The 17481-nt window shown below is 34.4% G+C and overlaps 1 protein-coding gene across 1 annotated transcript in view; it reads left to right on the top strand.

Annotated features, from left to right (window-relative positions):
• Window positions 1-17481, top strand: part of LOC142345898 (uncharacterized) — an 87558-nt gene that overhangs the window by 57867 nt on the left and 12210 nt on the right. The window contains exons 8-11 of the mRNA XM_075398384.1: window positions 6505-6886; window positions 11252-11427; window positions 11888-12031; window positions 14001-14171. Coding sequence (XP_075254499.1) covers window positions 6505-6886; window positions 11252-11427; window positions 11888-12031; window positions 14001-14171 — 873 coding nt within the window. The remainder of the gene's footprint in view (window positions 1-6504; window positions 6887-11251; window positions 11428-11887; window positions 12032-14000; window positions 14172-17481) is intronic.

The raw sequence follows: 17481 nt of genomic DNA, 5'->3' as shown, positions 1-17481 counted from the left end.
TACTTACTCTACAAAGTTTATACTGCGCTGTTACTGCACTATGTTTCCTTGTAACAGCCCTATTCTAGATAGGTTAAACATATTATTTCAATGAGGCTGTTGCTTATTATGTTTAGCTAATGTTTTTGCTTAATGTTTATTTGCTATGGTTATGCTTGTTGCTATCACTTATCAGTGATGTTTGATACAGATGTGAGGCTTCACAAATCAGAAGTTGTATAGAGTTAAATGTTTTCACTAATCAGTGAAAATCTTACAAACTTAGATAATTGTGATGTTTGTTGGCTGACTATTTGTTTTTCGAGCGCGACTGAAAGAACCCTAACCTGTGGTGGCTAACTTTTGACTATTGTGTGTGTCTACTGACACTGGTGGGGGGATAACTTCACGTTTCTATAAACCTTACTATAGCAAGGGTATACCAGGCTTTGCAACTAATCCTAAGCAATGTGTGTGTGATAAAACTTTCACCTAGAGGAGGACCTACTCCTTTCAAACTTATGCGGAATTGAACAATACTATTTTGATCCAACTATAACTAGACGCCTATTAAAATCCAGCCTTCGAAATGAGACATTCAAATCTGGAAGTAAGGCCAGCCCATCTGTCGTGACTAGGCATCCCACGCAAGCAACCTTCTCAGGAGAACTTCCATCTCAGTCTCACATCTAGAGACAGATTAAAAATCAGTTGGATCTTTTGTGATTGCGATGTTTTTGATTTAAAATTCTGAAAGTAACAAAATCAGAGCTTAAGACGTGCTAAAGTGTCAAATGTCTAACTTCCCCCTATAAAAAATCAAAAACTCCACAGTCTGAGTCGAGCAAGTTTCAATGGTCTTTTTTACCTAAGGATACGCCAGAAATGTTTTTGCTCTTCGGCCTAAGTCTTGCATACCAAGACAACTTTTCAATAATAATTGTATTTCTGAAAGATGCAACCATGGTTGCAAATCAAGCTCTATTTATACATTATTCGCGCCATTGGCACACAAATTATGATTAAAAGCGGGAAATCCCTTACTATAAATAATATTGAAAGTGAATGTCAAACACTTCTGACTTCTTCAATAAAATCAACATATATAAATAGCTTCAATGGCAAGGTTGGGGGAATAGAAATCGGAAAATGAAAGGGTTTTGGAGGACGAAAATGTATGTGGGGGAGGAAACTGAGGGATTGGGGGAAAAATTATGAAGGAACTTGGTTCCTTTACAACAGAAAACAGTTTAAAGTTAAGCTAGGAAGAAATCGTCTCGTTTGTTGTCGGGAGCATGGACAAAGATAGAAGCTTTTTTTCAGAGAAAAGGGTTGACGCTGCTAATGCCCAGTTTCAAAATTTCGAAAATCAGAAAAAAATAGAAAGGCTGTTTTGCAACGCATATGCTCATAACAACATACAATACAGGTTGTTGCTGGTTGCTCTCGAGCGAATTTTGAAGCAATTATTGTAAATGTCGGTTTATGTTTAATAGTCGCCGTCAGCCTCTCAAGGGCTGTTATTTAGGTGCTCTCCTTTTTACAATTCAAAGAATTTGAATTGCGTTGGGGCGCTGTCTTTTTTTTAAGATCTGTACACATATTTTATCAATTTAGAAGTCAAATTGGAGTAGTGATTTTGGTCACCCCGAAACAGGAAGTGGGGCATAAAAACGAGAGCTTTTGGGGCGTGACATTTTTTCACTCTAATTTTGAAGTAGATTGAGAAAACGGTGTTTGAACAGAAAATTGCTTGGTTTTTTTTGTTCACATACAGCAATTTCACATTGAATTTTACTGTTTTTTCGATTTTTGGGGATTGATTTTATTCTAAATGGGTTTCCCAATCTATTCATTGTTCATGCTAGGCCTAGTTTTTTTAACCAAATTTTTCTTTCTCGCTAGTGGTTTTTGTTCAAATGTGGCATTTTGATATTTATTTTCTGTTTTTTTTTGTTTTTTGATCTGATTGTTTTAGAATTGGTTTTCCCAATTCACTCATAGTCCGTTCTAGGTCCCGATTTTTGTTAAGTCAATGAAAATTTCTTGAATTGTACGTCAGGACTTGTACTGCTATGTTTTTTTTTAATTCGCTTTACCTTTCGATCACGTTTTTTTGTATTAAATAAGTCACGACTTTCACGTTTGTCTTTTGACTTACCTCACTCAATGAATTACGCAAGATAGTGAAAACAGTCAAGGTCCAAAAGTGAAAAATCAAAAGGGACGGGATAAACCGATGAAGCCAGGTCATTAAGTCATTGAGAATTAGGTTAGCAAAGTTCTTTAGAGTGTTTACTAGCTGACATTGGTATTAAATTTATTAATTTTGAGTTTAGAAGCTGAATTAAGCATAATTTTAGAAGCCGACTGAAACTGCACGCCGAATTAGAACACTTTTTGACACTAAAAAATAGAAAAATTTTGGTTAAATTTATCTCTGCTTTTTTGTTTCAATCCCGATTTTTAGTGCGATGTTTAGTGAATGGGAGTACAGAAAAATAATTAGTGAATGGGAGTACAGAGAAATAAAATCGCTCTAAATGGTTGAAGCGGATACCTAGTTTTTTGTTTCAGCATGATCGAAATTTTTTGAAGCGGCAAGCCAATAGATAACCAGCTTAGCCGTTTTTTCCTCATTTTAGTCGATTTTTTATTGGAATTTGTTTTTATTCAATTTTTTTGATCGCTGCTTAATCAAAATGTAATCCTGTGGAACTTAAGTTACAGTGTTTATGAGAGCCTAATAATGCAGTTCAAGCGCAAAATCGGCTAATATATCTCAATTTTATAATTATTTTTTTAGTTTTTCCAACTATTTCAGTATTTCTGGATTTTGAGTAAAGTTTTTTGTAATCAACATAAACGGAAACGTCATGAATTGAAAACGTGTTTTTGAGCTGAGGTGTTTTTTTTTAATTTTTTTGACATATACAATTCGAATTTTTAACAAAAAAGGCCTTTTCTGTTTTGTCAGGTACTTAATATTGCGTTTACTTTAATATATAAATATTGGTACTTCAATGCACTTGAAATTGGGACTTCAAGGCACTTAAAAATTGAAATTCAAAAAAATTGTTTCATAATTGAAATTTTAACAATATTTTGACATTCTCTGCAAAATGGTTCTTTGATTCTATTCTTCAAATGCTAATTTCAATGTCTTTTTTGACAGGAGGACGATCTTGTAATTTTATTAAAGTTCAATGCTAAAAACATTGGTACTTAATTTTTCTAATTATGGTATTGGTACTTAACATTGGTACTTAATGTTTGTTGCTAATTATTTACAATTTGTCCTTGACGTTCATGTACTGGCAAATGACGCTCTTATGTTTCTAGCAACTTTCTATGCTGATTTTCTATAAGCGAGAAGGAGTTTTCGTTCGTATGCATTTTTTTGAGCAGTTTCTTGGTGTTGAAGTTTGAATAACCTTTAGTATTGGTATTATTGTAGCTGTAATTGCGTTTCGAAAATTTTTGGTATAAATAATTAAAATTTAAACAAATTTTAGGGCAATTACTTTCTTTTTGAATATTTTTTCGTCATTTTTATCAATTTTTGTATTTTTCAGTTTCATTCAAACTTCTGGGATTGCATTTTCAATTACCATTTCGCGATTGTTTTGATGTTATCAAGCAAAAGTTATCGGAAAAATTAGGAAAAATTACAACATATTAACCGTTTTTATCCATGTTTTGCAGTGCTTCTCTTATTTTCCAAAACAAGAGAAAATTAAGTAGCTTATTGCAGCTTGGCTATTTTTCGGACAATCATTGAATTATAACAAGAGCACAAAGAAGATTTTTAAATTTATATGTGTTGTTTTTATTTGAGGAATTACTCAAAAGTTTTGGTTTTCTTTTTTTGTTTGCTCTTAGCAGGTTTGTTGAAATGTTTTTTTTTTGGTTTCATTTTAATTCTATTTGTCTTTGGTTGTTCTAGAACATTTTTTATTCCAATGTCTGGTTTGTGGTGGAAACGACTATCCGAGTCCTTTCTTGAATTCTTCTGGGTACTTTTTTTGCATGATAGGTCCAGAAGTTTTTCCTTATTTTGGAATTCAAATTGAAGTGATGATTTTGGTCACCCCGAAACAGAAAGATGAGCAAAAAACGTGCTTTGCGACGTGAAATTTTTTCATTTCAATTTTGAATTAGAGGTACAAAGTTTGATTAAAAATTCGCCCTTCGCTAGTGGTTTTTTGTTCACATGCTGCAATTTGGCTTTGATTTTTCAGTTTTCTTACAGCATAATTTTCTAAACAATTTTACCGATCCATTCATTTTTTGGATCTTTTCCGTTTGTGCCCCTCCAGCTTAGTGGGCGCATATTATTTGCACCCCCCAAGACGCACGTGTAATATTTTACATAATGATTTTCTATGTAATGGCACGTGTTCTGTAACTGGGGGGCGCATAACGTACTGGGGGGCAAAAATCCCATTGTTTCATTCTAGATCTCTCTTTGAATAATTTAGGAAAATTCTTTCAATTTTAGATCAGGACTTGTTCTGCTATATTTTTAAATTCGTTTTGCCTTTTCCGTCTTACCTAAGTCACCACTTTTGCTTTTGACTTATGATTTACCTCACTCTTTGTTTCAACTAAACGGAGTTTCAAACTAATTCAGCAAATTAACGCAATTACGTTTAGGGCCGAAAAGCGAAATCAATAGAAATGGCTTCGTAAATTTTTCTTGTGGTTAAGACTATCAAAGGTCTCTAGAGTTTACAGCTAATTAGTATTAATATTACGATTATAGTCCTCCAATTTAGAAGCTGAATTCACCATATTTAGTGAATCTAATGAAAATCCGGGAGAAGTTAGAACACTTTTGATAACATGCATTACCACCTGAAGTTCCATCAGATGCCAAATAATATATCTGCAGCAGAAAACTAGAATCTGTTCAACCTAGATGCATATCTTCATATTTTGTTTCAATGTTGTTTTGCTTTATTATTGCAGCAATATTCTTGCTGCTACAAGAGCGGTAACCAGAAACCATAGAAATCCTACATGGTTTGCTTGCTGTTACAATGATTGTTGCACCCCCTCTGATAGCCAAGTTGGCGACAGTTAAGCAAGAAATTGTTGTCAGATGTCGCATAGAAAAGGAGAGCTTTCGAAAAAGATTTTCACTACAATTTCAAGGCAGTCGGTTCATTGTTTAAATTTCTGGACTTACTTCGTTGCAAAAACGTGATAATAATCTCAGGGGTGCAAATCCTTAATATTGAAATTTTTTGGCATCATATACTTCATCTAATTAATAAAATTATAGCGAAAGAAGAACAACATTTTTGATTATAATATTGAAGAAAGTATTTTGTATTTTGAATGTTTCCGCTCAATTGTTCTTTGACATTTATAAATACTTTGACATTTATAAATACCATCTCAGCAACCCGGGTCGAGGTTTAGACAAAAAATAATGTAAGATTAGCGGTGAATAGCGGTGAAAAAAAAACTTTGTTCGCCGCAAAGCGCCCGCATCTTTTAGCGTTGAATGCGCTGAATGCGGTGAATTTTTGTAAGAATTGCGTTGAATTTTGCGGTGAAAATTTTTTTTTTCACCGCATTCACCGGAATTCTTACAAAAAAGAAACTTCCGTACAAGGGTTCGAACCTCTACATCATGCGTGTCACCAACTTTGTAATCCACTGCGCCATCTGTGACTTACTTAAATGGTATTTCATGTGAATATAAAATAAGCGTTGAAATTAGCGCGGTGAATATTTGTAAGATTTGCGATTTTAGCGGTGAAAATTTTTTTTCACCGCATTCTGCTGGTAGCGGTGAAAAAGTTTTTCTCACCGCATCCTGCTTGTAGCGGTAAAAAGTTTTCTTTCACCGCTTAAGCGCTGAAAAAATATTTTTCACCGCTTAAAAGTTTTTTTTCACCGCATTCATCGCATTGAACGCAAATCTTACACTTTTACTCAAATTCACCGCTAATCTTACATCTTTTAGCATTTTTTAGCGGTGACACCTTGACCCGGGAACTGCCTAAATATAACATTATAATGCAGTATGTGGAAGCGAAACGTAAAAACATGACTGTCTAATTTAAGTACCTAACGTGAAAGGACAACAAATGTTTCATAAGTTTTCCCGAATTTCGAACCTCAATAATTTGTCGATAAAAAACAAATGGCCAATGTCTGTTCAACGAGCATTTCAGTTTCTTAAGTGCTTTTTGGTTGATACTACATTTAAATCTCCCCGCAAATTAGCAAAGTATACTGATGGGCCGAAATTGGTTTCACAAAAAAAAGTCGGGATGACATGAAGTTTTTTTATTTTAGATAATGATATATATTCTTAACTGAACATTGCCTCTTTATCATTTGATTTTATTCATGTGTATTAGAGGAAATTAAGAATTTTTTTTCATAGCCCTAATGGAGCTGTATATACGCCATAGAAAAGCTAACATGTTCAACCTCTAAACGGTAATCGATTATTGCGTCCAGTTCTAAGTGACTAATTCATCAGAATAACGTAACCTGTACTCTTAGATCACGCGAAACCCTCAACTACAACACAGATACCTCAGGTGACTGGAAATCGAAGAAAGTGAAATCTCGAGTACAACCTGGATCCAAAAGTCCCCACAGTCGCCACCATAAACAGGAAACAACTGACTCAGGATTGGTCTCTTCATGCGACCCTGAAGTGAGAAAACGAGTGGGTGAATGGAGACGGCGGAATCTAGAGAAGACGTATTACGATAATAATGATGATTATGATAGAAAAGGGCGCGATTACTGTGGGGAAAGAGGAGACCCGCAAGATAGCTCTGATAGTGATGGGTACGCGAGTGACTACTCTGTATACAAGAATGATGGCCTGTCCAAGACTGATCCGACACACGTGCCTAGAGAAGGCAGCTACTTCGAGGTTGAGATAATTTCTTTCCCAAGTTATAGAATTTGGTATACAAACATCCTAGATCTGGACTTAAGGAAGATATTGGTAACGAAATTTTGGTGTTAGGATCTCTTAAGATAATGGTTTTCTGTTAGTAAAATTAGTCTTATAAGTGATTTCTTCTTTAATAGCCGCAAAGCGATAGCTGAGGCTATTATTGGCCTTCTCTTGGTTTTTTTAGGAAGAGTATTGGTTTTGTTAAGGTTTTTTTTTTACCGGAAGTACTATTCGTTCAGACGGCGTTTTGACATAAAAGCGAAAGGTTGTAAAATTTTTGTAAAAATGAACTAACTTTTTATGAGCGAGAGAAGTTATTTGATCCTTCGCTTCGATCAGTTAATGACTTTTCGACTTTGAAAAAAGTTTTTTTGTCAGAATCGCGCATATAGATAACCATTTTTAGCCGTTTTTCCGTTCAATTGGCCCAGTTTTTTTGCTTATAAATTAGTTTTTTTTATAGAAATAATTTTAAATACAAGCTGTATTAAAATGTGAACCTCTGAAATTGATACCGAAGTGTTTTTCAGATTCTAATAATGCGCTTTAAATTTTAAATGAGCACATAGTTTCCGATTTTTTAAAATTCATTTTCGCTTTTTCAAATAAATTTCTTCATTTTTGAATTTTAAAGCAGTTTTTTGTTTATCGATTTTCAAAAATTACAGCATATGGCAATTTTCTTTCGATTTTTCATGCATTAAATGCCCCTTTATAATGTGAATTATTTTTGGTTTCAATAGCCGCACAGCGATAACTGGGGCTACTTTTGGCCCTCTCTTGCTTTCTTTTATTTCGTCGTCAAGATTTTGTTACGACCATATGAAGTCACAACTACTTCAAATATGATTTTTGTTCATTCGTTCATGCAATTTCAACTGAAATGCGTGAGTGACATCATTTTTCGCGAGTTTTTTGTTTATTTGTGTGATTGAAATTTTGGCTACACGTGACTTAACTCATTCTCAAAAATGACTTCCTCACTTTGAAAATGACTTCTTTTTACTTTAATTCAAAGAGATAAGGTCAAGTGAATGTGCGTCACTCTGAACGAAACTTTTGTGAGATTAACTAATAGAAGCAGCAACTACTTGTACAGATTCGTAATCAAAAAATAACATCTCAGCTTCCAATGAAAATACTAATTTTTTGGTCTGTCTTTTTTACTGTTTTTGAAAGACTGCAGATATACAAAACTGTTGCGGCTATTTTCCGGCAATCTGCCAGCTATGTTTTTGAACTGTGCACTCGCATGCTCGGTTTTGGCAGTTTTTTGTCAAATTTTTCTCCACTGTCAGCTATCCTAATTATCTTTTACTAATAATTGAAAGATTTTGTGGCGTTCAGTATTTGAAAATCTGCAAAAAAGTTTTCATAAATGCAACTTCGAATTTTTTTTTACAATTTTATTGCTAAAAATTTTATCGTTTCCAAATGTTTAACTATGTTTCTAAATGTTTAATATATGCAGGAGGATAGCTATAAAATTTTGCGCTAAATAAGGATATGTAATTGTTCTTCTACTTCATTTTTTACGTTCTTACTTCTACTTCAATTCTTAACTTTCAAAACTGAAGCACTAGTATTTGTTTTTCTCAAGTCTTTGTCTGTGTTTTTGATTTTGTCCTGAATCTTCACATTCTTGCAAGTATCGGTCTGTCATTTTCTTGAGACTTATTGATCTGATCAGCTGTGTTTTTATCAGTTGTTAAAAAATGATTTTATCCTTTTTCTTCGATTTTTGTTTGCAATTGAATTCATTTGACAGTGCAGCACTAAAAAATTGCATGAAATGTCGTTAAGACATTTTGACTGATAAATACTTTTTATGAAAAATATTGAGTTCTCAGTTTGATTTCAGACAATTTCTTTACCTTGAATTATATTCTTTTTTTTCTCTTTTTGTTGATAAATTTGAAGGTTTTTCAACTTTTTGCTGATTTTGTCATTTTGCAATTTTTGGCCCATTTTATGGTATATTGAGTCCATTGGAAATTGAATCCAAAACGCACGCCTGTAGGTTTTTGTACTATAAGGTCGCTACTGATTCAAGATTCTTTTGCTACAGAGTTGTCTCTTTCTATGCATTTTTTTTAAAAAAAGAGAAATTTTACTCAATTTTTGCTCAGTTTTCTTTTTCTCCAAAAGTAGAATGTTTGTGAATTAATCAAGGCTTGGCTGATTATTTATGATTGGATAACTTGTTTTCATTGCATGAAACGTCGGGAAACATCATGAAACTTGTATACAGGGAAAAATACACTGAATTTTCCTAATTTCTCTTGTTAATATTTCTGGCAAAAATTTTTTGTTCTTTGACTTAAGACTGTCGTTTTCTCTGCATTGCCGCCTTCGTAATAAAGATAATAGCTATTTGAAATGCCAGTTTTTTCGAGGATATGACTTCGAGTTGTTTCCGGAATTCTTCCGGTTATGTTTGTCATTTCGTCGTCAAGATTTTGTTACGACCATATGACGTCACAATCATTTTAAATCTTTTTTTGTTCACTCGTTCATGCAATTTCAACTGAATTGCGTTTGTGATGTCATTTTTCAATTTTAGTGGAGCGAGTTTTTTGTTCATTTGAGTGATTAAATTGTTGGTCACACGTGACTTACCTCACTCTCAAAAATGAATTCCTCCCGTTGAAATTGACTTTTATTTACTTCAATTCAAAGAGATAAGGTCAAATGAGTGCTCGTCACTCTAATTGAAGGTTTTTTAAGAGCAGCTAATAGTAACAGAAATAATTTGTACAGAATCCTAATCAAAATTTAACATTTCAATCCTTAATGAGAGGAATAAGGTTTATTTTTTGGTGTCTTATTTACTTTTTTTTGAGACTACAAGTCTATGAAGCTGTTGTGGCTATTTTCTGGCAACCTGCCAGCTTTTTTTCTGATCCCCTACTATTCATACAAGTGTCATTTCTATCCCCTCCCCCCAGCTTAGTAAACATATAACTTTTACGTTCCAGGCGCATGTGCTAATTTTTGAAATGGTAAAGTGCTATATAACATTATATAATTTTATGTGGGGGTAAGCACAAAAAATTGAGGGGACAGAATATATCTCAAGAATTAAATATGATCTCTTGTTATTCCTACAAGGACCGTACGAAGAATTTGTGTATGTGTCAGCACATTTTATAAGTTCGTGTACATCCTGATGCTTTCTCAAATATCCTGTCCAAATTGAAAATTTAGTTTCCATTCACTGTTTTTCCCCTCACTGTATAAATTTTTTGTAGATTCTACTTTTAACAAAATGGAACTATCGTGACGAAGTTTCAAGTTCTATTAAGTTTTTGAATACAGCTGGCAGAAGTAAGAATAATGAGAAAAACCGATCTCGCATCTAATATGACTTGTCTCCTCGGATAATTATAACAAACCAAAATGTCAAACAGTTTCAAAGTGTCTTTCGTGTCTTTTGCGTTTTTAAAGGCAATAAAGTTTTTGATTAAGAAGTGAATTATAATTGAGGTATTTGATTTTCGCTAAACAATTCCCCCAATTTTCAATAATTTATACCCATTTTGTCTAGCAAAACGTTACCAATCACCGAGAAAACAACTTGGTACATACAAAGTTACTGCTTTTAATTAAAAAATTTCATTGGTAAGAGTAATTGTTGCGCCTGCTCAAGAATCTCAGTGAAACCCAATCTTGACAGCATGGCTCGCGAATTTTACGCCGGACTGAATATTTACTCCGATTCCAATTTGCTAATAATCTCACTGAAGCTATTAGTCGCTCAATCTTTTAAAAGGGCTGTAGCTTTAGTTGATTGAAAAAAAAAGAGAAAATTTTTAATGATAAACTATGATCAATCTCGTATCGAAGTTCGTAAGTCTTCAGTCAATGATAGTAATGTCGCTAACTCCCTGTTAGAGCTCAACTAATTTTTAAAATCTACCAATTTTGCGAACTAGCAAAACGTTAACACGAAAAACTTAGTTTGATTAAGAATCAAAATATATATTTAAAATGAGAGCCAACGGCATTTTGAAAAAATTCACTTTTGCACCATATAAGTGTCAATAGCCACACTTGTGGATATGATGCACTTCTGTTTGTTGGGTTCATGTATGGCTTAGAAGTTACTCTAACCACGTGCTAAAACCTTTGGTCGCTTACGGTTTTCCTTCTAAAATAGGAGGGGACAAATTGTCAGTCTCAACTTTTATTTTTTTTTCATTTTTGTGTTTTTTTGAGCGTTCACAAACTTCAAGTTTCAATTTAATCTTTAATTCTGTTGATCTGATGGCTAATGCTTCTGTTCAATAGTGACGCCAACAATCATCAAGGCGTGTTAAATACATTAGCTGCTTTTAGCATGACGACAGGAGCTTCAGACGGTACAAGTACAGAATGAAGTACCGCAGTCGTAGTCCAAAAGTGTATCACAAGGAACAACACTCGGCAAATGTGCCAGATTCACACCGATATCCCAGCCGAAGAATGACCCCCTCCACCCACCACCCACCCACTTCTGGACACTACAGAAGGGGGTCAGTACCAATATGATTTTGTTTAACCCTATATTTCAGATTCTATGTCTTTGGACAAAGGAGTAAGGTTTTTCTTTGAGTTCGTATTTGGTGGACGGGCATGTAATATTAGAAGAATGTGAAATGTCAATTGTTAAATCATGGGCAAAGAAAACCAGTTCAATTTCTCTGAACGGGGTTTTTCTAGATTGTATAAAGACGAGGAATCTTTGCCTAAATATACGTCACTAATGTCGAAGAATATATTTCCAGAATCGGAAAAATAGAAAATATAATTTTATATCTATTTCTGGATTGTTAATGAGGCCCGAAAACAACTGAGAGAAAGAGAGGAGAAAATGGTGTTTTATAACGTCCAGAACCTTTTGCTTTTGAAGTCAAACCCTTAAACGAATAGACCAACTAATTAAGTTCTTTAACAGATTGATTATTATTTTTGTCGAAATGCTTTCTATCTCAGATATCCGTACTACCCCCCTGACGAGAGAATTGCCCACTACAAAGAGACATTGAACAGGAACTACAAGCCTCACCCTCCCAACCCACAGAGCACTATCATGCGCAAGAAGATTCCCAAAAGGTACCAGAAAGGATACGACAACAAGTAAGATCTCCATTACACGCTATCACTTTCGTACAAATTTCTTGTCAATCATAAAAGGTGCAGAGAAGATTTCTTATTTGTATTGTAACACAAGCATTTCACATCAAAATTGTGATATTTTTAAAATTTACATGTTTGCCCCGAGGGATACAGACGAGGTTTTTAAGTAGAATTATTGTCAGAAATTATTGTTTTCTATTCTTCAATGGAGCATTTCATTTTTAATTTTAATTTGACATTGCTCTTAGTAGTTTTTGCTTCCAATTTTTCTTGATGCTTTGTCAGAACTGGCTCATTTTTGCCCCCTTTAGCGTTTAATAATTCTCATGATTCATCATAGCCAATGAAAGAATTAAATAGCAGTCTCTTATTTTTTCACTCGCTTCGTTTTCGGAATTGTTTCCTCAAAGGAAATCCATCAATGCCATATCTGCTAAATGTTTAGAACAAAAATGAAAAGCAGAGGAAAATTGCTTTTCTGTTCAAGCCCGAAGAGCGAGCAAAATAGTTGTTGGAAAATCTCGTCAAGCTAGCAGACTCTTTGTTCACGTGCGCCATTTTCGAAGCCTAGTTTAAACGGCCGTTAGCGTCTCAAACGCTATTAATTAGGCGCTCTCATTTTTTTTTACAAAACAAAGAATATGGATTGCATTGGTGCTCTTTTTTGCAATATGTGTTTACACATTCTCCATGACTTTCAGCTTCAAATTTTGACTATGTGAATTTTTGACGTATTTTTGTCATTTTTCGAGTTTTTATTTGATCAGTCTTGAATTGAGGTTTGTCAAAGCAGATAATGGGTTTTTGGAAGACATAATTTTTTTAAAGAAGACATAATTGAACTGCGTGCGTGGACTCTTATTGGAGAGAGTTATTTGTTCATTCGCGTGATGAAGTTTTTGGTTACACGTGAATTACCTCAATCTCAAAATTTACTTCCTCACTCTAAAATTGATTGACTTTACTCTAATTCCAACAGATACGGTCAAGTGAGTGTGTACCATTCTAATTAAAGCCTATTTGAGAGCAGTTATTAGAAGCAGCACTAAATTTAACAGATTCTTAATCAAAATGTAACATCTGAGCATTTATCAGAAAGGTTTTTTTGCTATGTTTCTTTTACTATCATTTTCAGACTGCAGATCTACGAAGTTTTTGTGGCTATTTTCTGGCCATTTTTCAGCTATGTTTACATATGTTCTAAACCATTCTTCTGCCTGACTTTTTCATTGAATTTTTCTTGCTTGATTTCTTGCTTTTTTGCGTGAACTAAATTGCGTTCATTAAGAAGTTATGCCTTTTCCTAAAACATAATTAATTGTAAGTGGAAACAAGGACCCGGTAGGCGAGAGCTAATGCTTTTGATTCGTCTGCGTGCTATGTTTTAAGTTCCGTCCTACCTGCGATCATCTTTTGTTTTACATAAGTCACAACTTTCACTCACTGATTCAACTAAATGGAATTTTATTTTTTTAACTCATCGAATTACGAGGTTTGATGAATACCGTTGGGGTCAAAAAGCGAAATCAATGGAAAAGGGATAAACCGATAAAGCCCGAGCACTAAGATTTGAATTCTGAAGACTCTGCATTAAGTTATCAGAGTTCTTTAGCTATCAGAGTACATTTCTAACTGCTAATAATAAGCTTATTGTCTTGACTTCAGAGTTCCTTCAAATAAAGTTTGAAAGATACTGAATGCGGCCGAGGGCAAAAAGAAAAGAAATATTATCAACCGCTAAAGGCCGTTCATTAGGTAATAATGCGCTGTGTTAGAAAATCATCAGAACGATTTATAGCTGGCATTAGTATTATGTTTAATAGCCCTCAGTTGAGAAGAGGAATAAAAGTATAATTTTGTAATCTAACTTAAGGTGGTCAACGGTGGCTGGTTTGATGCGTTTTTTTCAGCTCTAACATTTGTGTTTGAATGCGTGTAAATTTGAATGAAAAGTGCTTTGTTTTTGCAGTGAGATTTGGAAGCACGACAAGTTCCAGGGCTATGAATCTATCAGCTCAGATAGCTTGGGAGAGTCATCGGAGGGGGAGAGCGGGGCTTATGAGGGAGAAAACAGACGGGGTGGAAGGTGGAGGATGCGCAGGAGGCGGAGAGAGCCCTACCCTGAAAAACGCTTCGACAGGTGACCAATCTCAGTTATATGGTACCAGTTAGATTGAATATATCAAATTGTATTATCAATAGCCGCCGTCAGCCTCTCAACGGCTAATTGTCTGCATGATGATCAGAACGCTATTATTTGTTGTGCATGATGATCAAAATTGTTGTGCATGATGATCAAAACGCTATTATATGTTGTGCATGATGATCAAAACGCTATTATTTGTTGTTCATGATGATCAAAATATTATTATGGACACTTTCGGATCAGTAGTGTGATGGGAAAGCCACAAGCAAGTACCCCACTTTGTGTAAGAACGTATTTTGGGAGTAAGACTTTTCTAAAAAGAGATTTTTCACTAAAAGTTGCTTAAGATTTAAAGTCCTGACATTTCATTTAACTTTTTCTCTTAATTTTACGCTTCAAAAGTTCTTTTAAACCCCTATCTTCTTAGCTTTCACAGTTTAGGTTGATCTCTCCTTTACAGTAGAGCCCTTAGACTTCTTAATAAAGTTTACTTCTGAGGTTTCCAAAACCTTCAGTGTTAATTAAAAAACATTTCATTTGTCAAAATCTACTTTTCATGCGTCTTCATGATTTAAATTTTTTTCTCCTATGGGGAGAACACTTTCCCTACGTCGATTACGCCAACTACCAGCTAAAACCGAAATATGTATTCTTCGATCATCCAAAAAGGCTTGTCAAAAGAAACATCCGCAAACACCTTCCATATCATTCAAACTATCCCTTCATTGAAGAAGTCAAATATTTCAAACACAGAATCTCTGAACAACGCCTCTTTTCAGTGTGCAAAATCCATTCTAAACGATTTTCCGTAAGAAGCACGAAATCAAAAAGCAATCAGCAAAATATTCGCACACATAAGAGACAAAAGAATTCATTCGCTGACTAATTTTAGCCCTTCAGCTATCAAAATTCAATACCATTCAATTAGATCCAGAGGCCTTAACTCACTAGGCCAACCGGTTTTCCTTTGGGCAAACATCTCAACACAGAAAAATCCTTCTATCCTAAAAGACACAATATTAAATTCAGTAATCTCCCTTATGTTTGCTCAGACACTGAAGCCTTGAAATTAATAGATCTTCCAGAGGGAATAGAACACAGCCCGGAATTATTGGGATGAAAGACAACATAAGAGGTGATCTCATTTCCTTTGATAATGCAACACTGAGTGTAACAGTGGTCACATGGAAATCGGATGACTGAGTTCAAAGAATCTACTAGCTTAGAGATCAATTTCCATGCTCCCTCACATAATTGCAGTTACTGTCAAGAAAACATACTTCTACATTGCGGCACTATAAAGATTGGTGATAATTACAGCAAAACGAGCTACAAAGAATAAAAAACATATAAAACATAAGCAAAAAAACAAAGATTAATTGTGCTGAAAAGCAGAAATCAACAAAACTTGATAAAGTTCACGAACATGAAACGATCAGTGATCTTTCCTCCTGCAACTTGACCATAGATTAAGATTAAGTGGAAGAATCTTTTGACGAAGAAATTTGAAGTGGCACAACAGAAAACGCAAAAGTCGCCGAACAAGAAACAGAAAACGCTAACGAAACCTCAACCACCACACAAAACTCCGAATATAATGAAACCGTCTATGTCAATACAGAGAACTTTCAACCAGTAGAGCTTCATAATAGTGCTTTTCTCAAACAGTACATACCAGGCGTCAAAAAGCCGCTCAGTGAAACCCAGAAACAACAAAACGCGCAAATTGCAAAACACTTCTTAAACGATCAGTTGATTAAAAAGAAAAACCAGATCGAAGAAAAAAATGACTGTGCGCAAAATTTTCTGTTTGATCTCATGTGACATTAAGAGTCCAAAAAATTTTGTGTATCCAAGAATCCAATATTCTAGATCTATCTTGCTCAAACGAAACAGTTCCTGAGCAGTACACATTATGCTATCATCTAGTGCCTGCAATAAACTGCAGTGAAGTTTTGGTTACAGTTTGGAGTGAGGAACTAAACTCTGAAGATCAAATAATGCAATCACGAGATCATAGTGGAATTACTTTTACGCTTCTCAACCTAACGGTATTCAATGTATATCTGAATACAAGCGACTATACTGAAAAAATGAAGCAGATGAGCAAAAGTCTCTCGAGACTCGACACTGAACAATCCATAGTCTTAACAGGAGAATCTAAAGCTTTCAGTCATGATCCAAGAAACACATCAAGTGCTCTTAGAGGAAAAGACGGTAGAGTAAAGCGATTTGCAGAGCTCCAAGGGGTTACAGAGAAATTTTTTTTACAGCCATAGAACTAGACGTACTTTATTTCCCGCACTATGACAAAAGAATATCGTCTTTTTCACGAATAGACTTTTTTACAAACCAAAATCAATTCACCAAATTGAAATTACATCCGAGTAATTTCTCAGATCACATGTTGTTAGAGCTAAGTAACAAAATCAAAGGGAGAGATTGAAGCCAAAGCTTTTGCAAATTGAGTGCTGTTTTCTTGCAAAACAAAGAGTACATCAAACAAAAATAGAAGCACTTGGAACTAATTGTTTGACACATGAGAGTTATGGAGAGTTGAAGTTCTACATACGTGATGTCTGCACGCCTAGCTATTAAAAAATTGAAAATCTTCTCATGCTGTGAAATGAAAAACATCTTGGCCGAAGAAAGAAGACTGAAAGAACAAATTCAAAATCAAGAATCCGATGAAATTATTTTGAAACGATATTACGAAACAGTCTCCAAAACAAATGAGAATGACAACAACATAGAAAAAGTTCAGTATAACCCATTCAAGAAACTGACTCAATTAGGCCATCTTGGAAATGCGAAAGATTTGAAAACCTGGATAAAGCATGAAAACGTAACACAAAAAAATTTTTTCGCTGACGGTTGGTGCAAATGTGACAACAAACCAGGATGAAATCATCAAATGTTTTGAAAACTATTTTACACAGCTCTACAAAAGCAAGAAAAAAGCTTCCTTTCAGATATTTGTTGATCATTTGAAGCAACCGACGATGTAATTGAAATCAACATAGATGAAGTATTAAAAGAAATTAACTGAATCAATGCAGAGAACTCACGGGGATCGGATGGAATAACTACGAACTTTTACAAGATGTTTAAACTAGAATTATATCATTGCTACGAAGAGTTTTCAATAATATTTTTTGAACGGAAAAGGTTCCCGAAAGCCAACAAATTGCAATCTTAAAACTTGCGCCTAATAATGTTAATCCGAGAACTGTTGATGAATTTGGACCTATAAGCTTGCTTAACACTGACCTAAAAAATCCTATCAAAGATTTTGTCTGCTAGA

The sequence above is a fragment of the Convolutriloba macropyga genome, chromosome 1, assembly GCF_964194025.1.
Source record: "Convolutriloba macropyga chromosome 1, txConMacr16.3, whole genome shotgun sequence".
NCBI classification, from domain to species: Eukaryota; Metazoa; Xenacoelomorpha; order Acoela; family Convolutidae; genus Convolutriloba; species Convolutriloba macropyga.
The sequence above is the reverse complement of the archived record's forward strand: the minus strand, read 5'-3'. Positions and strand labels throughout refer to the sequence as shown.